The sequence below is a fragment of the Barbus barbus genome (genome assembly GCF_936440315.1).
Source record: "Barbus barbus genome assembly, chromosome: 14".
NCBI classification, from domain to species: domain Eukaryota; kingdom Metazoa; phylum Chordata; class Actinopteri; order Cypriniformes; family Cyprinidae; genus Barbus; species Barbus barbus.
In genome coordinates, this window is record NC_136742.1 from 7,119,011 (window position 1) to 7,146,112 (window position 27,102).

The following is a 27,102-nucleotide window of genomic DNA, read 5'->3' on the forward strand; positions in this document are numbered from 1 at the left end:
GACAGTATACAGTGTGATAATAAGTTGTTTCTGTCCATCTGGTTGGATATGGTTTATGATGTAGGAGATCGATATTTGCAAGATTTTAATGATATCAATACATATTATAGAACACAGTCTTTATTAAATATTACAACGGAATCATTTTCACGAAGTATGCTTAGTTAAGTCACACAGTATATTTTTACAAATAAATTACAATAACCATAACTGAAAACAGAGCATATCAACATTCATATCTTAACAGTAATAACAGTATTTTCAAGCTTAAACTACAAAGTTTTTAACTTAAGGAATATAAAACATGCCTTTTGTATAATAATTATAAAAAAAAACACACACATTACAAATGTGCACACAACAATTCTGTAAGAAACATATACAAGCATAATTTAGACAAAATATTTTATATTCAGACTTCAGGTTTATCAAAACTTGCCCAGCTCATTGAAATCAAGCTATTTCAGTCTTGAGCTGATAAAAGCCTTTGTCAAACAAGCAAATACAAATGTAAAGCTGCAGTATTCGCTTACAGTGAAACAGTCTTTGCTCGTGTTTTAATAATACATGTGTCAGCTCTGGATAAGTTAACTGTGCTCTGACTTTAAGGCCGGATCATCCGTTTGTTCATCCACATAGCGGCTCTGTCCCAAACCCTAGTGAGCTGACTACCCAGATGAAACTCTTATAACGGACTGTTTTGGGACACTCTTCTCAGTCGCACAAAAAGACAAGGCCCCAATTATCGACAACAATAGGTTTCCTTTTGTACATCCGCTTCAATGAAAGTTTTGTTTTCAACAGTTTACAGAACCCGTCAGTGTCCAGAGATTAAATTAACTACAATAATTATAATTAAATAAGATTCAGAATTCCAAAAGTTATATGTTCTGAATGTTTTTATTTATTTATTTGACTTCTCCAGTCTTTCATGATTCACTAAGTATTTAATTTAATTTCATTTTATCTTTATTATTTTAATTTCCATGAATTTTCTAGGTCTAAAAAATTATAAAAAAATATATATTTCAAGTATTTTTATTATATATCCTTATATATTAAAACTTTTCTAAGACTATAAGGACCCTGGTTAAATGAAACCGTTATTATATACGACCGGTATCAGCATATTACTATATTAGCACCAAATCAGCATTTTAGAATTATTTCTGAAGGAAATAGCTGCTAAAAATTAAGTTCCTGCCATCACAGGAATAAATGACATTTTAAAATATATTAAAGCAGTTATTTAAAAAAATAATAATGATAAATTATTCATATTTAAATGTATTTATTTTTGATCGAATGAGAATTAGACTTTTTTTTCAAAAAATCGTAATTATTTAAAACTTCTCAGTATTGATAATTAATTTCTGATAGTAATACGTGTGATACTGCTTTATAACGTGAGCAAAGATGCCTTAGAAGGCAGCATAATTATAATGCCTTTTATGCTTTAAAATGGCTTTCAGGTAGGCAGCTCACTAGATTTTGTGACAGAGCTGATATAAAACTGGCTGTGTAAAAGCTCTTCATATCAAGGCACAATAATCATGTTTTAGTGCATTTAATCTTTATAGCACCAGCTTCCTCTACAGGGTGGAGATGGCAGCTTTTTGGATGCCCATGACCGTGTCGTAAAAACAATCCTCATTAACTACCGAACCAAAACTCTGCACGCTGTAGTCCCTGGCCAGCAGGGTGTTGAGGTCCAGACCTGGAGTGTCGTCCACCAGAGTCACCTGACTGCCCTGAAGGCTGCTGGTACTGCTCTTGCTCATTCCTTGTGGCTCCTCTACGAAGTTCAGTCTCTGGAGTTGAGCTTCCAAGGTGCTGGTCAGAGAGCACAACGTGGATCTCTTGCTCAAAGTAGAGCTCTGGTCTCTAGAGGGTCTGAGGGGAGGTTCGGAGTGAGCGTATCCATCAGGCAGTCTGCCCTCATCTGAGTCTGATGTTTTAGTCTCGTCAGACTGTGGCAGCAGCCGCTGCCAGGAGTTTGTTCTAAGCGCTCCTGGGTGGCTTCTCCTGGGGAAGGTGAAGTTCGAATTTAGATCTTTAAATCGTCGCTCGACTGGAGCCGTCCGCTTGGCGTTCTCTCTCAGAAGAGTGCGGATTGCCCTCACCGCATTAGCCTTGTTCTCCAGGTTACTGCACACAAAACAAGATGCGAACACATTTAAAATTTGCATGTAAAAGCTTAAAATAATGCAAATAATGGTACTTGCAGATATTAAATAAAAGGCTCGCTTTCAAAGACACACTTTTAATAAGTTCACTTTTTTGACTTTCAATTAGTGCTGTCAAAATTAACGCAGGTGATTGATTTTTCCAGTTTAACGGCGTTAAAAATATTTAACGCAGATGCGGAGCTAGGGTTTCTTGAGATGAATTGCATTTATTTAGAAGCTGAATGTCTTTTTACGACCACATCGAATGGGAGACTTTTCAGATGCGGAAAACGTTACAGGTGATGAAGAGCTTCAGTATAACGGCATATGTCAGTAAAATCGAATTTTCCTGTCCTGTCAGCCAATTATACTGTGCTCGTAGTGCATGCTCTTCAATTGCACACACAAATAGGATGGTACACACTGTAGCCTGTAACATTTCATATTAAAGCACGAATGAAACTATGAGCATGCTTGCCAGATCAGCGTCACGATCAGCAGCGGCAGCTCTTAGAGTAATAGCAGCCAAATAACCTTATAACCCAGCTGCTGTGATGTCTGTTAATCAAAGAACAAAAGAGAGGAAATCAATAACTTTTGTAGCTTTAAGGATTCAGCTATATTTAATGTAGAATTTAGTGTTTGATAACTTTATTCAATTTCTGTAAATTTCCTACTTGCTGAAGGGCACAGGTAAATATGACATTTATTATAATGGGTTTATGTGAAAATTGTTTTAAGTTCACTTAATTTAGAAGTTGTTATTTTTTAAAGTCTAATAAATGTTAAAATGGATAGCTCTAATGTTGAATGGCTAGTACTTTCAATATTACCTGCTGCAGAGCTGAAAAGACATTTCTGGTCGTCCCTCCACTTCAGACTTGGTGTGAACAACTTCCCAAACACAAGGGTTTTCTGACCCTGAAAGAGGCAAGAGTAGAGAGTTTAAGCAAGTTATGGACTGGATTTTAATTTTGGTAATGGGACTTTTAAAAGGGCTTTTCTATGATGTGACATGTTCAAGTGGTTCTTAAAATCCTCCATTTGAACACCATATTTCTCTTGGTCTGTGTACACTCTGACAGAAACCAAACTCATGTTCATCTCTTAGTTTACACAGGAAGGTCATGTAACACACACCTGCTGAATTTCCAGGTCGGACCTGAAGGGATGAAACAGGAATGAGCCAGCGGAATTTAAAAGGATCCAGATCCCCCGGCCGTGAAGAAGTCTAGTTGGAAAAACATACAAATGTCTGTTAGCTGTCAGTATAAAACTTATGAACAGATTAATTTAATGTTACTTAAAAACACTATTAAATCCTGTTTGTAAATTCTGTAAATGTATGCATGTATATCAAAAGAAAACAAATAATATATGTGTTTGTATATATAACAATATATACTATATTCACACATGCCCGCTATTCAAAGGCATTCACATTGTTACAAAAAAGTTATTTTAAACTTTCTATTCTTTCTCAAAGATCATGATTTCCACAAACAGACACTGAAAATAAGAAAAACATTTCTTGAGCATCAAATCAGCATATTATAATGATTTCTGAAGAATCATGGGACACTGAAGACTGGAGTAATGATGGTGAAAATGCAGCTTTGTGTCAGGAATAAATTACGTTTTAAAATATAAAACAGTTATTTTAAAATACTGCTGTTTTATCAAATAAGATGAAGACATCTTACAGGTCCCAAAATTTTGAGCAGTAGTGTATATTTTGATTTCTAAATAGTTTTTTGTCTATTTTGTCAATGAATAGACCTATCTAATAATGTAATGTAATGTTCTTAAATTAGGGGACTTCTTTCTGCAAATACTGATGTACATTAATAATTCAATTAATTATCTGGCATGGTCAACTGACAGACCTAATAAAAGTACACCATCTGCTACATTCCACAACTCACCATTCTTTTCTTTAACTTGCTTTCCCGATAAACCAAAATGAGTGCTCCCTTGAAGACTGGAGGAATACAAACACTGACTTAGTGCACTGACTCTTTAATATTATACATATACTACACAGCATAAACTGCAAGGTTTTTAAAGTTACAGTAAATCAGATCAAACTTACGGAAGAGGGTGAGTTCAGGGTCTTTTCTCATGCGGCCCAAGGAGGGCCGAGGGTTTTGCCAGAATGCTGAACTGTGAAAGATGAACTCTCCCATGGAGATCTCAGTAACCTGAAACACAACACACAGGCTTGATATTGAAATCATAAAGGGAAAATATACTGCATATAATAAGATCATTGTATGCTTTTAAAAGTAATTCTAGAATTGTATGCACCTCCTTCTCAGGGCCGCTCTGCTCTGCCACTAATTGGTCGAACACTGTGCCATAGTCCTCGTAGATCTTCTGCATCTCATTTATGTGACTGGCAACCTTCTCCATAGCCCTCAATGCCTCTGCACCAGAAAAAAAGACCATTTATGTCAACTGACCCACTGAATTCATCTTGAATCACTAATGGCTGACTGAATTTAAAAGAAAGTCAAATGAGTAAATGATGACAGAATGTTGGTTTTAGGTGGCCCCCACCTGTGAGGTGGCTGTGCTCGTCGCTCTCGGAGTCGGTGAGAGACACCAGCTCCCTCAGCAGCAGCGGGTACTTCAGAACTCTCTGCACGGGTTTAATGAGGTACGACTCCAGGGTGGACGAGTGCTGTTTGGTGGAGTTCCTCGCCTCCAGGAACTCTTTGAACGCCCTGTCTGTTTTTGCTGCCATCAGACAAACCAAAGAATGAAATAAACCAGGCTCATCTTCTTTAAACTCAAACAGGCAGTTAAAATATGCCATGAGATATGTCAGATGAGGCTTATGTTTTACCTCTTTCCAGAACTTTCTGCACCTTAATGTGATTGGCACAGAAGCCGCTGTAAAGCTTGAAGTGATCTGCATAGTATAAGAACGATCCGCCCAGGGAGAAGAGGAGTTTCTGGATGTGAGATTGAAAGAGAAAGACTCAGAATGTGCCTCAAACACATCATTTATCAAATGTAAAACAAATTAGCAGTCTAATTTAAGCATGATGTCTGTACAGCGGACAGATTTTGTGATGTTATATCCAAGAAACCATGAGTGAAAACCTTTGTCTCAGTGTTAAGTAGTTTTTATATATTATTACAGTTTGTTTTTATTATTATTTTGAATTTTAACATATCTTTTCTATTAGTTTTTTTTGGGGGGGGGTCAGTTATTTAAAAATATTTGTAAACTAATTTTATTTATTTATTTTAAACTTATTTCAGTTCATTTCAAGCATTTCAAAATGTCAAAACTTTTAGTTCAAGTTACCCATAATTCTATACCATTTTATGTCATTGTTTTTAATTTATAATAATAATAAATGCAAAAATGTTGACAAAGTACTTCTGGAATATCCAATTCTGTCTTTTATTACAGGTGATCCAGGTATTGAATATTTAATGCATCCGAGGGTTAATCACCATATTTTACCTTGAGTTTCTCTGGAGTCTCTAGTGCATGGTACTCCGGTGAAGAAGTTGTCCTCTCCTCTAGGGTTTGTAGGAAAACCCTCTGGAAGTCCAGCATTTCTGGCAGGCTGCCGAACAGAGACTCCATCTACAGGAAAAGGAAAACTACAATTATGGACATGATGTGCAAAAATGAGCTCGAGTCTGACTCAGTTTAGTTAGACAATATGAACTCCACAAGACATAATTGTACACCGCAAAACGTACCTCATCATGACTGAGGAAGGTTTCTCTTTGTAATGGCTTCAGATAGATCTCAAACAGAGATCCAAGGTCCTAAACAATGGGACATAAGTGAAATGACAGTGTAGATATAATACAGAAGGCGGCATTATGCATTAATTAATGTCTCCATGCAAACAATGAACACGTATTTTAAATACTACAGCTGTGGTTTTGTACCTTGACGTAAGATTTCTCAGTTTCCACCAGCTCTTGAATGACCATGCGCAGGCGCTCTGTGACGGACATGTGACGAGGAGAGGATCTGGCAAGGGCATTTTCAGTGGAGTAAGGGTTCCTGTGGCCCTCCGGCACGAGAACAGAGCCTTCAGGGAACGTCTGGTAGAGATTACACACCGTCTCTGGGTTCTACAAGGTAAATGTAAGCGGAAGATCAATGTCTTGTAGTTCTCTGTTTTTCAATAGAGTGCTGCAGGGATGACACATTTTTGTATAGGCCAACAGGTTCCCTCAACAAAAAGACAAAAGGATTTTTCCACCGCCTTTAGGATTATTGCAGAAAATAAGCTTATGATTCTTAAACATTTGTTTATCAAGATAATTAGTGCAGTCAAACGATTAATCGCGATTAATCGCATCCAAAATAAAAGTTATTGTTTACATAATATATATGCGTGTACTGTGTATATTTATTATGTTTATATAAATACACACACATGCATGTATATATTTCTGAAAAATGTTACGTTTATATATTAAATATATGAATATAAATATATTTTCAAAATATATGCTGTTTGTGTGTGTCTTCATACATACATAATAAAGTACACACATATATTATGTAAACAAAAACTTTTATTTTGGATGCGATTAATCGCAATTAATCGTTTGACAGCACTAAAGATAATCTTTGCAAATGAACACAACATTTATCAAGGCTATAAACGAACTTTAACACAGTTGCATGACTTAATGTCTCTGTCAGTTAGCTTCCCACAACTGTTTCTGTCTTAATTTAAAATCTACAAGGTGGAAAGTTTCATTCACAAAACCCACCGACTTTATAGCAAACCAAATGTTCGTACTCATTTGCAGGTTTTTTAGGACTCAGCACTCTATTGTCGTTTTTTTCCCAACTAAAATAATATAAAATTTCAGTCAGTTTTGAAGACAGCTGCTACTGAAGAAAAAAAAAAAAAACAAGTGCAGAAACAGCCAAGAAACTAATTTATTATTGGCACTGTCATTCATCAGTAATAATCTGGTTTGAAAAGAATAGAAAATTCCTTAACTTACAAATGAACAATCTTTCATTGTTTATACTGTTTAACCTTGTCCTGCTCCGAACTCTCCTGAATTATTACAATTATTATTCTCTTTAAAGAATCTTCACACTGCTCTAATACAGACAAAAACACCATAAAAAGTGAAGTTCTCACTGAAAATCATTCAAACTGCACATTACAAATCTCATTCTAAAAACTGCAAGATGTTATGTAAATGACATGAAAAGACAAGCAACGAATCAAGTTTGAATATACTAAAGTGAGAATTTGATACATCACATTTTATGTAGAAAATGCTGTGCAAGGGTGTTGACTGATAAAGTAGCACATTGTTTGTCTTTAAGATTATTAAAAGACAAGTAAATGTTAAAAAAGTGATTTTCACGACAGGGGGTCTTTAAACTGTGTTTCAAACTTTACACATTGACTGAATCAAACTCTATTGGAATCAAAGGGATTTCAACGCATTGCCTGTGCCTTATGAATGCTGCTCTCACCCACATTCACTCACTGAATGCTGTATCAATGACCTGCTTCTTAATCAATACAATCCAGCGCTGCTGGATAAAACAACCGAACCATTAGAAACCGGCTCCGGCGGTGCTCGAGGGCAAGAAATGTTGACTCAAAGCTTGACTCAAAAATGCAAACGCTCTCCTAAAGGCTTTATCTCCATGTGGTGCGCATAAAAAGCAGCATCACCAGTGAAAATTCAAGCCATTTGTCATTGTAATCTATGCTGTCAGAGGGTAATAAAGTGCTGACAAACTGATAAATCCCTCTGGGCGGCTCTGCAGAGCTGCTTTCAACAGATAGAGGATGGAAAAAACCCTACTATAAAATCCATATGAAAAGATTATTTTATTTTTTTTAAACTCAGTACAATCATAGTGTGTACAATCATAATGAAGTGCAATTGAGTGTTTGAAGGTCATAGATAAGTGTGCATTTCTGAACAAATCTATTTTGACACACAATGTACAATCAAGTGAGAACATTTCAATGTCCACAGTAATTATAGACCACTAGAACACAACAGCATGAGATAAAGCAGCCCACAGACTCTGTGCGCATCCAGTAGTTATATAACCATAGAGGTAACACTTTATTATCATTTATAATAATTACTCTGAATTCTAGGAGGTCATTTGAAGGACAGTGATTCAGGACACGTAATATAAAAAAATATTTAAATGAGGTAAGTGGAACTACTTTATTTCGTACTAAAAATATAATTTTTAAGGATGACACTATTGTGTACAAAATGTATGAATTGAATGTTTAATTCCTTATAATTGTACACAAAATGTCTTGCACCTCAGATTGTACATCAAAAACAACACAAGTCATTTAACTTTTTATTTAGACAACTTCAATTAACTCTATTTCTGCCAGAAATGATAAATAATATAAAAAGCTTACATAATAATTATATGCAATTTTATAAAACTGTTTGTTTATATATAATGGCCCGGTTTCATAGACTAAACCAGGATTAGGCCATAGTTCAATTAGGACATATAAGTAATTTTTATAAACATTCCTTAGAAAAAAAAAAATTACTGGTGTGCATCTTAAGACAAAAAGGCACTGACATGTTTTAAGATTAGTCAGGGCAAGTTTCTTTAAATAATAGGCTACATATTTTCTGTAAAATAGTTAACAAGTGCAGTGAAACTTATGTACAATGTTTAATCAATGTAAATAAGCAAATATTCCAGGAATAATACATTTTGTACTAAATATTAAATATTTAGATACTGGTAAGTTTCTTACAAGTTAACAAGAAGATCATATGCATTCATATGATATGAATGTATGTGAAAATCTATTTATATCCAAATTTCTGCCATTGGTCAGTAAAATTGAAAATGTACAATTAACTCAATTTCTGCCAGAAAGCATATATAATATAAAAAGTAGTTTATATAATAGTTATATCAAATTTTACTTCATCCGCTGCATCTCATATTTCTCAAAAATATTTAACAAGCACAGTGAAACATTTTTTCCCCCTCAATTTACAACTTAAATGGGCAAGTTATTGTTGTTAAATATTACTATTTTATATTATATACATCTGATGAAATATGATACATGATGAAAATACATGAATCAAATTTTCAAGGATCTGCCATTGGTCAGTAAAGCGGATAGTCCTGCCCCAACTGCATGCAATCTACAAATGGCTACAAAAGTGTTACCATAAATACATGTAAAAGAAAATCACTATATTACCACAAAAACTAAGCTTGAGAAAGATGTCAGTACCAGTGAGACGCACTCACAGCTCCCACATGGGCTCACGTCATCCAGCAGTCCCACCAACATCTCTTTGAGGGTCTGACGGAGTGATGACAGCGGGAAGAGAGCACAGAATTCCTCTTCATTTTGTCCTGCACTGTTCTGTCCCACCACCCGACACATGACCTCTGACCTCTCCTCTATACAAGTACTACACTATACTGACACTGAAACACTGTCAACTGCAGGTACATGCTAATCTCTCTCTCTCTCTCTCCAGTGTCTGTAAGCCTGGATTAAGTCTAAATGAACACATGCTGAACTGTTACCGACCTCCCTTAAAGCAGCAGTAAAAGCCAGTTACACATTTTGTTCACCGAGATGCCATCCTACAGAAAACTTTTTTTAATTAACCAGTAGCAAACACCAAAGAGAGAAACTCAATCAACATTTCACCACAAGAGCTGTGATATAGTTAAAAATATACAGCATCTCACAGAAGTGAGTACACCCTTGACATTTTTGTAAATATTTTATTATACCTTTTCATGTGACAACACTGAAGAAATGACGCTTTACTACAATGTAAAGTAGTGAGTGTACAGCTTGTATAACAGTGTAAATTTGCTGTCCCCTCAAAATAACTCAACACACAGCCATTAATGTCTAAACCGCTGGCCACAAAATTGAGTACACCCCTAAGTGAAAATGTCCAAATTGGGCCTAAAGTGTCAATATTTTGTGTGGCCACCATTATTTTCCAGCACTGCCTTAACCCTCTTGGGCATAGAGTTCACCAGAGCTTCACAGGTTGCCACTGGAGTCCTCTTCCACTCCTCCATGAGGACATCACGGAGCTGGTGGATGTTAGAGACCTTGCGCTCCTCCACCTTCCGTTTGAGGATGCCCCACAGATGCTCAATAGGGTTTACGTCTGGAGACATGCTTGGCCAGTCCATCACCTTTACCCTCAGCTTCTTTAGCAAGGCAGTGGTCGTCTTGGAGGTGTGTTTGGGGTCATTATGTTGGAATACTGCCCTGCGGCCCAGTCTCTGCTTCAGTATGTCACAGTACAAGTTGGCATTCATGGTTCCCTCAATGATATGTAGCTCCCCCGTGCCGGCAGCACTCATGCAGCCCCAGACCATGACACTCCCACCACCATGCTTGACTGTAGGCAAGACACACTTGTCTTTGTACTCCTTACCTGGTTGCCTCCACACACGCTTGACACCATCTGAACCAAATAAGTTTATCTTGGTCTCATCAGACCACAGGACATGGTTCCAGTAATCCATGTCCTTAGTCTGCTTCTCTTCAGCAAACTGTTCGGTGGGCTTTCTTGTGCATCATCTTTAGAAGAGGCTTCCTTCTGGGACGACAGGCATGCAGACCAATTTGATGCAGTGTGTGGCGTATGGTCTAAGCACTGACAGGCTGACCCCCCCCATCCCTTCAACCTCTGCAGCAATGCTGGCAGCACTCATACGTCTATTTCCCAAACACAACCTCTGGATATGACGCTGAGCACGTGCACTTCTTTGGTCGACCATGGCAAGGCCTGTTCTGAGTGGAACCTGTCCTGTTAAACTGCTGTATGGTCTTGGCCACCGTGCTGCAGTTCAGTTTCAGGATCTTGGCAATCTTCTTATAGCCTATGCCATCTTTATGTAGAGCAACAATTCTTTTTTTCAGATCCTCAGAGAGTACTTTGCCATGAGGTGCCATGTTGAACTTCCAGTTACCAGTATGAGAGAGTGAGCGCGATAACACCAAATTTAACACACCTGCTCCCCATTCACACCTGAAACCTTGTAACACTAACGAGTCACATGACACAGGGGAGAGAAAATGGCTAATTGGGCCCAATTTGGACATTTTCACTTAGGGGTGTACTCAATTTTGTGGCCAGCGGTTTAGACATTAATGACTGTGTGTTGAGTTATTTTCAGGGGACAGCAAATTTACACTGTTATACAAGCTGTACACTCACTACTTTATATTGTAGCAAAATCTAATTTCTTCAGTGTTGTCACATGAAAAGATATAATGAAATATTTACAAAAATGTGAGGGGTGTACTCACTTCTGTGAGATACTGTATATCTTGAGACTTTATAAGCTTTTAAAAATATTTTATATACTTCTGTTTTAGTGTATTTGCCCTGAAACCCTGTACAATGGTGATTGATTCAATTGGATGAAATATAATTTTGACCAAACAACCAAACTAGAGTAAAAATGTTTAAGGCAAGACATGTTTCCATAGTGTTTAAAAGATATTTGTAAATATGATGTTAAATAAAATGTAATTTGTATGCCTCAAAAGAACCATGCATGATAATAAAACACTACAGTTAAAAAGCTTGGGTATCCGGTAAGATTTTTATGTTTCTTAAAAAAATCTCGTATGCTTACCAAAGCTGTATTTATTTGATCCGAAATACAGCAATGACTGCAATATTGTTGAGCACGACCTCACAACACCCAGCGTAATCCTGATCACACCAGCCAGTCTCTCAACACAAGCAGCTCACACCTCCTAAATCTCTGACAGCACAGCCGCTCATTCCCTCGGCTTACCTTTCTGCCCCGCTCTGCCTTATCGTTCAGCTCCTCCAAAACAGGCGCCACGGAGCCCTCAGGAAATTCCTGCTCCTGAGCTGGAGCTGAGGGAGAGAAAGAGGTGGAAAAGATGTTATTGAAAGAGTGGGTTGATTACTAAAGTAAGATGTGTTAAGTCACGGTGATAGAGAGTGAAATAAACACACTCAAGGCTCATTAGCTCAATAGGCCGACCCGTGCGAGCATTTGACCTTTATTAACCGCCATTGATCTGATCTCACTAAATCTGCATGCAGGTCCACTTCAGCAGGCCTCCTGTCTCCGAGTCTACAAAGCTTGGCATTGCATCAAATGGGAAAACCTAATATGTTCTAGATTTACAGTTAGAATAATGTTACAAACCCCTCTACAGGAAACACCATCTTGTAGGGAATAACAGTCTTGCTGTCTGCAAAGGGCCCTGTGGTATAATAGTTTATGTCTGGGCATTTTGACAGCGTCATGCTGTGAAACAAGCTGTCCATCGTTTGGTTCTCATCATAAAAACAGCGGGAGTCGTTTCATTGTTTGCAATATGTCTAAAGAGCCAGGGGCCGCCTACAGTCACGGCCCTCCTTAACCCTGCAAGCAGTTTCTTCACTACTGCCCATTCACCAGACTGGAGTAATGGCTGCTGAAAATTCAACTTTGCCATCACTGGTATATGTTTCATTTTAAAATATATCAAAATAGAAAACAGCTATTTTAAATTGTAATAATATTTCACAGTAATACTGTTTTTACTGTATTTTAATCAAATAAATGCAGTCCTGATGACACTCCTTTCAAAAACATAAAACAAAAAAATCTTTAAATAAGAAATTAATGCTAATTGTTTACATTAATCTTTAATTTTTAAAATAATCTTTAATTAATTTTAAATTCATGAAAAAAAAGAAAGTTAAAAAATCTTGTCTGACTCCGAACTTTTGAATGGTTGTGTTTATAGTAGAGCATTATAAACACATATTATGCTTTTCTACCTGTGGTCCACTGCTCCAGGTGAATGATGTTGGCCCAAGGAGGTTGGGGTTGATCAGGTTCACTGGGGTCACAGTCTGGCCAGACAGAGCTCTGATCATCTGTGCTGTTATCCTCGCGTCTGAGGACAAGATGGAGTTCTTGTTGGTTGAAGAAGCTCTGCATGAGGCCGAGGTCGAGAGAGGCCACACTCACGCCATTTACAGTCAAGATCTCATCTCCAGCTTTCAGACCTACCAAAACAATACACATTATACAAATAAATCACAACACATTCAATCAATCATAACAACATTTCAAATAAGCATAAGAAATATTGAAATGTTACCTTCAATAGACGCCAGGGCTTCAGGATTCACCTCACTCACATACACATGACTTCTCCTGGAACCATCCACATGACCTGTGACCGCAAAACCTGCAGAGAGCCGTAAAATTCAATCAATCATTGCAAGAATTCTTTCAACATATTGGCAAATTTTAAGGAAAATTCTGTCAAAATTGTGGAACACAAAAGCAGATGTTCAGCAGGATGCCCAAGCTGCACTCTTCCATGCAATGAAACCGAATGAGTCATCTTAGCACTTACAACTCAATTGTACTTTCTTTAAAGGGATAGTTCACCCAAAAATGAAAATTCTGTCATTAATTAGACACCCTCATGTCGTTACAAACCCGTAAGAGCTTCGCTCATCTTCGGAACACAAATTAAGATGTTTCTGATGAATTCCGTGAGCTTTCTGACCCTCCCATAGATACCGATCCAGAAACACTGCAAGGACATCGTTAAAATAATCCATGTGATATCAGTGATTCAACCGTAATTTTACGAAACTAAAGTAATTTTTGTGCGTAAAGAAAACAAAAATAACGACTTTATTCAACAATTCGTCACCCTGGCTCCATATCATGACGTATGCGCGTGCTTTGATCTGAACTTATACAACTTATATATATATATATTGTTTGCACTTTATCAGAACTACCTCCTATCTACTGAATAGCAAGATGTTAAACTTTTTTTTTAACAATTTTTTTGTCATCTGCAGATTGATTTTAAGTGGGGGGGGGGGGGGGTCGATTTAAATCGTAAATCCGATGTTTTTGTGAAAAATCGCCCAGCCCTAGTTTCCGTGTGGTGCTGCTGACACAGAACAGCATACGTTCAGATCAAAGCATGCGCATACATCGTGATATGGCACCAGGGTGACGAATTATTGAATAAAGTCGTTATTTTTGTTTTCTTTGCGCACAAAAAGTATTCTCGTAGCTTCATAAAATTATGGTTGAACCACTGATGTCACATGGATTATTTTAATGATGTCCTTGCTACGTTTCTGGACCTTGATCGTGTACCCTTGCTGTCTATGGGAGGGTCAGAAAGCTCTCGGAATTCATCAAAAAATATCTTAATTTGTGTTTCAAAAATGATCTTACAGCTCCTACAGGTTTGGAAACGACATGTGGGTGAGTAATTAATGACAGAATTTTCATTTTTGGGGTGAACTAACACTTCAAGTACACTTATGTGTCCTTTTTTCATTAATATTACATGAAAGTACAGTTTTTAAAAATATACTATACAGGTCCTTTTCAAAAAATTAGCATATTGTGATAAAGTTCATTATTTTCTGTAATGTACTGATAAACATTAGACTTTCATATATTTTAGATTCATTACAACACAACTGAAGTAGTTCAAGCCTTTTATTGTTTTGATATTGATGATTTTGGCATACAGCTCATGAAAACCCAAAATTCCTATCTCAAAAAATTAGCATATTTCATCCGACCAATAAAAGAAAAGTGTTTTTAATACAAAAAAAGTAAACCTTCAAATAATTATGTTCAGTTATGCACTCAATACTTGGTCGGGAATCCTTTTGCAGAAATGACTGCTTCAATGCGGCGTGGCATGGAGGCAATCAGCCTGTGGCACTGCTGAGGTGTTATGGAGGCCCAGGATGCTTCGATAGCGGCCTTAAGCTCATCCAGAGTGTTGGGTCTTGCGTCTCTCAACTTTCTCTTCACAATATCCCACAGATTCTCTATGGGGTTCAGGTCAGGAGAGTTGGCAGGCCAATTGAGCACAGTAATACCATGGTCAGTAAACCATTTACCAGTGGTTTTGGCACTGTGAGCAGGTGCCAGGTCGTGCTGAAAAATGAAATCTTCATCTCCATAAAGCTTTTCAGCAGATGGAAGCATGAAGTGCTCCAAAATCTCCTGATAGCTAGCTGCATTGACCCTGCCCTTGATAAAACACAGTGGACCAACACCAGCAGCTGACATGGCACCCCAGACCATCACTGACTGTGGGTACTTGACACTGGACTTCAGGCATTTTGGCATTTCCCTCTCCCCAGTCTTCCTCCAGACTCTGGCACCTTGATTTCCGAATGACATGCAAAATTTGCAGTGCTGCTTCTCTGTAGCCCTGGTCAGGCGCTTCTGCTGCTGTTTCTGGTTCAAAAGTGGCTTGACCTGGGGAATGCGGCACCTGTAGCCCATTTCCTGCACACGCCTGTACACGGTGACTCTGGATGTTTCTACTCCAGACTCAGTCCACTGCTTCCGCAGGTTCCCCAAGGTCTGGAATCGGTCCTTCTCCACAATCTTCCTCAGGGTCCGGTCACCTCTTCTCGTTGTGCTGCGTTTTCTGCCACAATTTTTCCTTCCCACAGACTTCCCACTGAGGTGCCTTGATACAGCACTCTGGGAACAGCCTATTCGTTCAGAAATTTCTTTCTGTGTCTTACCCTCTTGCTTGAGGGTGTCAATGATGGCCTTCTGGACAGCAGTCAGGTCGGCAGTCTTACCCATGATTGCGGTTTTGAGTAATGAACCAGGCTGGGAGTTTTTAAAAGCCTCAGGAATCTTTTGCAGGTGTTTAGAGTTAATTAGTTGATTCAGATTATTAGGTTAATAGCTCGTTTAGAGGACCTTTTCAAGATATGCTAATTTTTTGAGATAGGAATTTTGGGTTTTCATGAGCTGTATGCCAAAATCATCAATATTAAAACAATAAAAGGCTTGAACTACTTCAGTTGTGTTGTAATGAATCTAAAATATATGAAAGTCTAATGTTTATCAGTACATTACAGAAAATAATGAACTTTATCACAATATGCTAATTTTTTTAAAAGGACCTGTATACATATATAGACCGTATGAAATAGAGCAGCTTGGATATTCTGTGAAACGTTGTTGTTCCTCTGAAAAACATAGGTTCAGTTTCTGAACAATACAAGAGTGAGTAAATTATGTAAATGATGAGTGTGAATAAATATTTACTTGTCAATTAACTATTTCTTTTCTTGCTGATCCTGCTGTACAGTAACTCACCAAAGTCTACGGTTGTGTCCGCTCGTGACATGTTTATGGTCAACACATTGATAGGCCAAACTTCTAGTTCATCATAGACCTGTTAAACAAGAGCAGAGCATTATTGTTGCTGTATGATAAAGCGAGTTTTTGTGAAATAAGTGTGTATAACGGGAACAAAACTGCTTAGACTGGTTTTGACATGCTTACATTCCAATCCAACTAGTTTTAGATGAACAATGTTAGTAGGTTAACAGAACAAACAGGTTAAGATGGTTATTATATAGGCAATACTGATCTAAATAGAGTTTAGCTTGAGCAATCTGCTTTATAAAGTGTGTTTTCATCTCACCAGGGTCTTTAGGAGGTCTGTGGGCGCTGGAGTGCTTCTCTCCACATCTTGTCCCAAATGTCTCCTCATGTGCATGCAGTGCAGAGCTGGGTCGAGCTGCTTTATCTACAAAAAAACAGTGATATCCACAATCACATGAAAATCAACACTGTGTACAGAATCTGTAATGATTTACAGAAAGGAGAAAGGGAAGTGGTGTGTGGCCAAGTATGGGGAATTTGTGCTCTGCATTTAACCCATCCAAGTGTACACACAGTAGTGAACATACACCCGGAGCAGTGGGCAGCCAATGCTGCGGCGGCTGGGGAGCAGTTGGGGGTTCAGTGTCTTGCTCAAGGGTCTCACCTCAGTTGTGGTATTGAGGGTGGAGTGTTGGTTATTCACTCCCCCCACCTACAATCCCTGAGACTCGAACCCACGACCTTCAGGTTACAAGTCCAACTCTCTATCCATTAGGCCATGACTGCCCTTTACTGAATGATCTTAAAGCAGATGCATCATGTGACAACCTCAAGCTATTGTGCACTCTTTCTGTCATTTCATGAGGTCTGAACTAGCCTAACCCACAAGAGAACACAATGGACTGCAAATGCATGAACTTTAGGTGTTGATATGTTTCTGGTTATTCCCAATTCAGGTCAGTAGGTCTGTGAGAGGTGACTGCTGAATTACCTTGCAGGCCAGTGAGAGAACATGAGCAACCAGAGAGTCCTGTTTGACTGGCACACTGATGACCTGAGTGTCTGGCATGAGCACAAACACCCGGCTTTCCAGACTGCAGTCCCACGGGTTACCTTCAGGTGGCGCAGTTACATGCAATTTGATAAAGCCGTCCAGCTTCTGACAACAACACGCAAGAACAGAAATGAAGAAAAAGAACACAAATTAGTTTAGACTATAGTTCAAGTAGGCTGTAATCAAGTATCTTACTCAGTATGAAATATGACATTAATCATTTACTTTATATAATATTAGTTGCTTTATATAACTTAGCATAATTATTTAACACTGCAAATAGTAAAATAATGTCTCTGTGCATTCATTATGTACATCAGAACCATGTTTTTTTTCTGCTACACATACACAAGTGTTATTTTTTGCTACTAGCATAGATATATAACCAGCAACTATATGAAATAATAAATGTTTAAACTGCAGTGTGTTGCAAAATGTACGCTTGAAAAATAAACAATGCTGTCAATCTTATTTTCAACTCTTCAGTTTATACATTTACATGCAATGCAATTAATACATAAAACAAGTAGGATATAGATTTGGGAAGAATCTGAAAGAAGCAATGCTACCAATTTGACAGTATCAAAATAGCATTTTCTCAATAACAGTATGTCACTACAGTATTCTTTGTACATTGTTATGATTTCTCTTGTGAAAAAAAGTGTATGCTTAATTGTTCTGAATGTGCACTTGTAGTGACATTTTAAAAGTATATTTTTTTAAATTGTACTTGAAAATAATGTAATAATCATGAATTAAGTGTACTTAAGAGATTAGGAGATTACTTTCATGACTAACACACTTAAGTACACTTTTAAAATGTGCACTTTTGAAACATTTTTAAACACTTTGTCACATTTTAAAGTACAATTATTTTGATGTGTTGACTAATATACTAAAGCAAATTTATGCTTGATGCTGGAACATAGCATTTAATTTTTCAGCTGCCTTTAGCAAACAAAACATGAGGAAAAATCCACTCAGTCTTTCCTCTGCTCTTGTTCTGAGCCAGCATGCTGGGTCAAAGCCAGGTGCCAGCAACACTAATATGGATCTTTAGCGCCCTCCTTATTCTGTGAGAGGGAGAAAGGGGGGTCATGTCCCTTTTCACTGACTCAACTCACACAGCTGTCACAATAACCTGCTGATCTGCTGACATTATGCAGCGCAAACAGATCAGGGCTGGAGAAATGGCCAGAATGGGGGAGGTTCGTTCAGTGCAATTCTATTGTCCTTCAGCTGCATCCCCAATTTGATGTCTTAGAAGACTTTAGGAAGCTATTTTTAACCTGTAGCTTGCTAATTTACCGATAAATGTATAATAGTCAAGCTATTGTTTTTAAGAGCAGTTATTCAAAAAGCAGCTAATTTAAGATGACATAAGTATGCAATGCCATTTGTTTCTAGTTAAAAAAAAAAAGATTTTAAATGGACAAAAATATTAAGAACAAAAAATTAAATATTCATTAACAAAATATTAATACGATTATTTTAATTTCACATTATTATAATGTCCACTTTTTAAAAAGCATACTTAAGTGTGTTAAGAAATAGTCTTAAAACTTTCAATTTATACATTTTCAAAGTATACTTATTATTTAATTACTTCATATTATCTGCAAGAACAGTTTTCCATAATATACTTTTCGGATTTGAAGTGCTCACAATTAAGTTCACTTCTTTTTCAAAAGAGCTAACATGGAAGAGGATGTGATTTTAGGGCTGTCAAACGATTAATCGTGATTAATCGCATCCAAAATAAAAGTTTTTGTTTACATATGTTTGTGTACTGTGCATATTTATTACATTTATATATAAAAGCACACACATACAGGATAAATTTTGAAAATATTTACATGTATATATTAATATATAAACATTACAATATTTTTCTTGAATATATACATGCATGTGTTTGTATTTATATATACATAATAAATATAGGCCTACAGACACATAATATTATGAGAGCAAACACTTTTATTTTGGATGCGATTAATCACGATTAATCGTTTGACAGCACTACTTGTTACATTATGATATGTATTCATTTTAGAGTGGTGTAATTACCTCTGAGCTGCTTTGCGTGGATGGATGACCAAATGATCCAGAGGAATATCCTTCAAATATCTGCATCACAAACACACATACAGAAACATTAAACGTGCATCGTAAGAAATGCAGAGCAGTATCCAGACTCAAAAAAGCAACATGTTTCTATCTATGTGCCTTAATTAGAAACCATCGACCTGAGGCGCCAGCTTTGATACTATTCTGATTGTAGATCACAGCAGAAATAACCCTGAGGTTTGCTGGGAAATAACGAGAGGTCTGGAAGATGCTATAATTATAGGTCTATAAAAGCAGACAGATGGATCAGCCCTAATCAGACACGGCCTCCCCTCACCCAAGACACCCGTGCGCTCAACGTCCTCCTGCTAGCACATGAGCACATACTCATTATATGGATGTAGTCTATACAAACAGACAAGGGTATGGTGTGTCCTCTACAATTAACTGAAAAGGCAAAACCCAAAATTCCAATAACTGACATAAGCTTTGTTCCTGCAGTGAGGTGGACTCCTCACTGTAGACAGGATGCTGCTTTAGCTAGCTGCCTATCTTACAGTGAATTAAACCTCACAACTGACAGAATTGAAACATTCTTCTTTTTTTAACCACTTATTTATCAGGTCAGGCCGGAACCAACCAGCTAAAAGCTAGCTTGGCTAGGCTGGGAGACCAGCTTCTTCCATCTTAAACCAGCCAACCGTCTTAGGCTGGTTTTAGCTGTTTTGTTTGGTGTTTTTCAGAAGTTAAATGACAAATATTGAGAAGACCATTCATTTTAATTAGATGAACCTATTATCTTAGCAATACCTTATTGTAATGAATGCAATAAACTGGAATTTCTCTATTGGTTGGCCGACTCAGCACTACAGCATGGAAATCAAGCAACCAACAAAGCTACTTACAATGCTGGGGACCATCAAAATAATGTGTTAGCACATATTATTATCTTCTAACAGTCCACTAATTCTCTAATGAGTCATGTAGTTGCAAAGTGGACTATTCTTGGTGTTGGGAAGGTAACTTTGGAAATGTAATAGGTTACAGATTACAAGTTACCCTATGTAATAGTGAACCTATTTTAATTGCTTTGTTAAAGTAATGTAACTGATTACATTTGATTACTTTTTGATTACTTTTCTAAATTTCCATTAAATGTTTTCAACTGATAATCATTTTCAAACCTTTACTCAACACTGATTACGGTCAGACTTTCAGAATCCTTCATTACTTGAATTAAGATTAAAATAATTTATTTTTAAAGCACGGCCTCCACAAAACCAGACTTTAGCACCTCTTTTTACTTTGAGATTGTTCTGAGGTTATTTGCAGATTTAAAACCATAACAAGAAATAGTTTAATAGCTATGATACTGTTTTTGAAATCAAATCTTTGCATAGCTGTCAGCAAACACAGGCATCTAGCAGTTCATCTTAAAAAAAAAAAAAAAACATATACATAAACCCAATTAGCAAATACAATAGTTATATAAACGTGTCCTATTCTGTGTCCTAAATTCCTGAAACATTGGTGTCTCATATTTTAGAGCAGTCATTGAAATTTTGGAAAGAAATCAATAAAATTTGTATGTGTGTTTTAAATTAAATTATGTAATTCTGTTACATGTAACTACCCAGATAGCAAATGTATGGCTGTAAGATGTCTGTTAAAGATCTCTTGATCTGGAAAGCATCTGCTGTCTACAAACATCTGACAGACGTCTTTCAGATGTCAGTTTTACATACAGTCTAAACTATAAACATCTTATAGACATCTAATAGACGTCTATTTGACATCTAAAAGGAAACGTCCTATAGACGTATTGCAGATGAGCAAACACTCTAAAAAATATGTCTTGCTGATGTAAATGCAGACATCAAATAGATGTCTCCGAGATGTACGTGTGCTATCAGGGTAGGTACTCCCCAACACTGACTATTCTTTAGGAAAAGAGCTGAGGTTGTAAAAAGTGAAGTGAAGTGAAGTGACATACGGCCAAGTATGGTGACCCATACTCGGAATTCGTGCTCTGCATTTAACCCATCCAACGTGCACACACACAGCAGTGAACACACACACACACCGTGAACATACACCCGGAGCAGTGGGCAGCCATTTATGCTGAGGCGCCCGGGGAGCAGTTGGGGGTTCGGTGCCTTGCTCAAGGGCACCTCAGTCGTGGTATTGAGGGTGGAGAGAGCGCTGGACATTCACTCCCCCCACCTACAATCCCTGCCAGCCCGAGACTCAAACCCACAACCTTTGGATTACAAGTCCAACTCTCTAACCATTAGGCCACGACTTCCCCTAAAAAGGTGCAGAGGTAGATATCAACAGAACAGTAGTAACACCACAAGTGATCGGTTTATCTGGGGACGGCAACTCTGAATTTGTCTCTGACTAAGGCATCGAAGCCCTCTGGAAACAATCACACTGCCCCCCATAACCCTGTTGAATCACATACTCTACATCTGTGCAGTAGAAGCTGTCGCTCCTCTCAGACTGCTTCCAGCTTGCAGCAATTAACCGCATGCAGCTCTTGGTAATTCCCGTCTTTGGAATCATGCACTATTAGGGGCTGTTTTGACCAGATTTGGTCCATTTAAGGATGCATGATTATGAGGCTGGAACCGCTGAGCGATTGGCTCCAAACTCATGTGAGGTCGTCTACATAATCATACATGTGGATTTAGAGCTCATGCTCTGTGTTAACACAAAAGCGCTTCAGAGAAGGAATGCTGATCTGGGCTTAATTACAAGAACTGATCCAGAAACAGCATTTCCGAAACAGCCCCCAAACACTTTGACGAGAGAAAGGAACAGGACTGCTGAGTGTTTTCCTGCCATTTGACCTCCAGAGAAAGCTTTGATGAGTGAGTCAGTGGTTGTTTGTTTTAACCCGGCGAGTGTGACGGTGTTTTCCACCCTGACACCTGTGGACAGCATTAGCACACTACTGAGACAAAATGAGTAAAGCAGGCCTGTGTCTGAAATGACTATTCAGTACTGCAGTCATAAACACTGGCCGCTGAACCTCAGAGTAAGACTCCTAATTCGAAATCACAGCTCTTTTAATATGTACTCATTCATGTCAATAAGGATTAACACTAATTCAAGGAACACTGTTCCTTGTATTTTTATTTTCCCTAAGTGTATTCATTATTGTTAGGGTTTGGCAGGTCTCAAAATATATCTATAGCCAAAGAATTTCCATGATTTTTTCAGTTGTTACTGATTACTGGATAAATTAATTAAATAATAATTTTATTTCGGTTGCACTCACAAAGATTTATATTGGCTATAGAAATGTTCAGACTTTTCCATAACATTTTAAAATTCTATAACATACTTTTTCCCAATAACATATGAATTATCAAATGTGAATAAAGTACATAGTATTCCTTTATGACGAAACAGGCTGTTGATTTTCCTTCAGTTGATACTTGACTTAATTTGTAATAATAAATAAATTTAGAATATTATTATACATAGCATTTGGCAATTATTGTTAAATTGCAATTCCCGTGTTTGAATGATCGATGTGACTGATAATGGTCAAAGATAAATAAACTGATCTGGCAATAATTGGGCGATTGGCTAAAATTACTCAAATTTTTCTCTATGCAATCTGGCTAAAGACCTATCTGTAATATTTCTGAAATTGACACTCCCCTCTAGATTAGCTCTATATACAGTTTACAAATTAGTTTATGTCTTTGTAGTTGTGGCACTAACTCTTACCTGGGACAGGGACTGTCTCTTTTCCCGGTTGCATTTGGTCAGACTGTCTAATCCCTTCTGTGAAGAAAAGAGTAGTCCTCGTTTGTTCCGCATACCTCGAGGATGAGAGCGAGATCGTCTCTTCAGGGTGGCTTCATCACGAGTGCATATCTGCACAAACACAAGCTCATTTAAAACATTTTCCATCTTAATGCTGCATCATCTTAATTTAATTTCTGTTGCGTGTCTCAAAGGTTGATTATTTTAATGAAGTCCTTTTTTGGTATCTTACAAAATTCTCTCAAAGCATGTGACAGATCCTCACCAGCGCATGAAAGGACGAGACAGAAAAAATTCCCAGTCGACCTAGCGCCATTTTAGATGGGCGTCCAACAGTGGCTAGCAGGCTTTTTGGATTGGGCAGCTCTGTGCCCTGCAGGCTAGCCAGGTAACAGCGCATGCGGAAGAGCTCTAAGTTAAACTTTTCCAGGTTCTGTTCCCATTGCAGGATCTGTGGGTCAGAGATGAAGAAGAAAGAGAAATGCATTAATAGACATAAATATTATAGGTACAACAACCCAAAACATTGGCAGTGACTTGTGTATGGGTAAGCACCCACAACCACCAAATATTCTTTTGAAAACCTAAAAATGTAGATAAAATGCAGATAATGCGAATCAGAAGGATATGGGGGGGGGGGGGGGGGGGGGGGGGGTCAAGTCTGAATGCATGTACTCTATAATTGGATGCTCTGAAGGCACTGTGGTGTGGTTTCTGTTCAAACACCTACATCAATGACATAACTGCCCAATTTAGCAAATTACTCATCTGAACTACCTGGCCTTTAATCTTTCAAAACAAACCACACATATATGCATAAACGACCACACACACACACATCCGTTTTGTTCCTCACCTGGCTCTCAATAGCCTTCCTGTTCTTCTGGTCGCTGATGACGGACAACTGCAGCTCTGCCATCTTCTTCATTTTACCATCCATGTCGATCTTCTGCAGGAGAGCTCTGCTCTGGCTCTTCAGCAAATGCAGAGTGTCCTCCTTCCCCTGACGTTTAGCTAAATGTGAAGCGCTGGCAGAATGGATGGCCGTCACCCAGTTCTCAAGGTCCGTTTGGTTTGCAGCCTGCAAGTAAGAGGCGAGAGATAAGAGACAACTTGTAGCCAAGAGTGTGGAAATTCTGAACTGTGCATTATATGATAAAGGCCACATGCCTGAAAGAGATAGACATCTCCATAGGCATTGCTGAGGCAGAAGACATGCTCTTTCTTGGGATGCTCAGGAACTGCCTGCACAATACTATCTTCAGCAAGCACTGCATAACGTGGTGTGCATTCCTGCTCGGGAGAGGTCTTTCCATTGGATTCACCCAACAAAAGTGTACAGCCTACAGGAGACAGGAAAACAGAGATAGAGCTTCTAATAATAAAGAAGAAACATTATCCATTGCAGCTAAATTTTGAAGACTTATAACTGAAAAATCGAATTGGCTGTGCATGTTTTGCCATCTTACCTTTGAGCGTGGCCCAATACTGCCTCCACTTGTGTCTTGCTACCAGCTCCAGTTTGCGGTCCTTGTGGAGGGTAATGAGAGGCTTAAAAGCCAACCAACCAGCCCTCCGCACAACACCTTGCTCCTTCTCAAACAGGAAGTCCATTTGCTCCAAGGAGCCCATTGAGCCACTGCTGCTTTCTCCTTCACCCTCCCAGACCTGGAGTGCATCAGCTGTTCCACTGCTGCTGCCAGTCTCTAGGCCCTGCATAAAGTTCTCATATATGTTCTGCCTCAAGGCCGCACTCTGGTTCTGCTGCCCAAATGGGCCCATTGAGGAACCAGAGCAGTCCAACTGTGTCTGGGAGGACACTGGATTCCAAAACGGTTTGGATTCCTCTAGTGTTACCCCAGTTCCACAGCTGACAACCTCTGTAAAGTCTGGAGTACTAGGTTCCTGAGGTTGGGTAGACATGAAGTGAGAAGAGAATGGCAAATGTTAGCATGTATATGTTTTACAAGGTTGACACAATGTTGTGAAGCTTTTCACACCCTTTTCTCCGTCTTTACTCTTCCTAAAAACTCTGCAAATTATGGTCAGGTCAACAAGCATACCATTTCAAAACATCTTTAATTTGTTGTTTTAGAGAGGAATGTCTAAAAATCTAAGAATGCTTTACAGCACTGAACCCTGAACCAGCATATGCTGGTTAGGTATGTTTTGAAGCATGGCAGCTGGTTTGAGCTGGTTTAAACTGGTTATAAACTGGTTTAAGCTGGTCCTAAGCAACTATCTCCTGCTCAGGACCAGCTCATAACCATCTTATAACCAGCAGCCATGGTATCAAAGGTATCAAAACATACCTAACAAACATATGCTGTTTTTTTCAACACGGAAGAATGTCAAGTTCAGCTAAAACATCATTCTACACCCAGAACACTGAACAGGAAATTGAATTTTTATATGATAGCATCTGCATGATAATTCTGGAGTCAAACAGGAAGGCCTGTTATGCTGACAGATTCACACTAATGCCCAATACCCCCCAAAAAAATAATAATCATTTTCTCACCTGCAGCCTTCGCTTCTTCCTGCTCAGACTTCCTGTCCAATCGCTGAGGCGGCGGATGCGACTCTTGAGCGAGTCCTTCCTATTGTTCCCATCGGGAACTGCTTTTCTGCATGGCAGGGTTTTTGAGGTGTAATTCTGGGTTTTCTGACTCTCATCCTGGGAGATCTCATCCAGGGAAGAGGTCAGTGAGGCTTGGAGGTGAGGAGCGTCCTCGAGTTGATCCGCTGCAAGGATGCCCACGGTAGGGAATGGCACAGTCATGTTGGGGTTTGTGTAAAGGTCAGATAGTCCATTATGTTCCAAATGAAGTAGCACAGAGTCTCCAATGCCACTGTCCTCCTCAGCATGGTTAGCATTGTACCCATTACTATTGCAATCACTGCTTGCATACTGACTGCCGTGAACTGTGGGTTGGCAGTTGAGGTTACCCATATGGTTCTCAGATTGCTCTGTATTGTAACCATTAAAACATGCAAAGTCCACAGTACGAGTGGATGAGAGTGTGGTATATCCACTACTGTTGTCCGAAGGTTGGCCAGTGGTGAAGACGTTATCACACAGATCTTCTGTCCCATTCCCCCATGGTGAGTCATACCATGAACCCTCAGAGCTAAGAGAGCTCCCATTACTGGCCCTTTGGATAGCATCAACAGGTCCACTGAGACAGCTTCCCAATGACAGCTCAACATCCGGCTCCCTCCGTGCATTGGTAAACTCAACCCTCAGACTTCCATCCTCACGAAAAAGAACTTTGGGACTGCTCTTATTGTCTTTAAGTTCAGAACTGGTGCTCCTCATTGGGGCCTGGAGGCTTCCAGTCTGTTGTCTGTAGCCTACAAAGAATCCATTTCCCTGGAATAAAAGGTTGTCATAGTCCCTGTGGCTCTCTGAATGTACTTTGTCACTAGATCCCCCCTTAATGCAGTCATAATGTCGGGAGATGTAAGGTTGGCTGTTCTTGTGTGGTGAAAAAACATTTTTGGCCTTGTATCCAGAGGTGCTCTGGGAGCTCCTCCACCAAGAGTGTGGAGAGAGTGCCTCCTCTTTAGAAGTGTGCAGCTTCAGGGAGCTAGACTTTCCCTTACCAGGGATGATGAAATTGCTGTATTGACTATCAGTATTTCCCATTCTGATCTGTGAGAAAAATTATAAAGAAACATCAAGGTCATTCCATGCATCTATCTATACATCCATCTAACTTTCTATCCATCCATTCAACTATCCACTTAACCACCCATCCATGCACCTATACACACTTTTAAAACAACAGCATTATATAGTAATGGAGTTTCTTTTTTACCTGTTATTAAGCCAGTTGTAAGAGCACACAAATATG

General features: G+C 38.5%; 1 protein-coding gene across 1 annotated transcript; it reads right to left on the reverse strand.

Moving 5' to 3' along the window:
• Positions 1 to 1,592: 1,592 nt before the first annotated feature.
• LOC306880416 (rho guanine nucleotide exchange factor TIAM2-like) lies at positions 1,593 to 26,894 on the reverse strand (the record flags this gene model as incomplete). The annotated part of the gene is made up of 24 exons (XM_079433904.1): positions 1,593 to 2,148; positions 3,002 to 3,089; positions 3,309 to 3,399; positions 4,094 to 4,149; positions 4,261 to 4,369; positions 4,476 to 4,594; positions 4,728 to 4,907; positions 5,017 to 5,125; positions 5,647 to 5,772; positions 5,892 to 5,960; positions 6,087 to 6,275; positions 11,983 to 12,068; positions 12,987 to 13,217; positions 13,313 to 13,402; positions 16,330 to 16,408; positions 16,661 to 16,765; positions 17,333 to 17,500; positions 19,466 to 19,525; positions 23,207 to 23,356; positions 23,511 to 23,696; positions 24,102 to 24,326; positions 24,416 to 24,588; positions 24,715 to 25,150; positions 25,767 to 26,894. The coding sequence occupies 24 exons, from the start codon at positions 26,892 to 26,894 to the stop codon at positions 1,593 to 1,595; spliced, it is 4,809 nt and encodes a 1,602-aa protein (XP_079290030.1).
• Between the last annotated feature and the right edge of the window lie 208 nt (positions 26,895 to 27,102).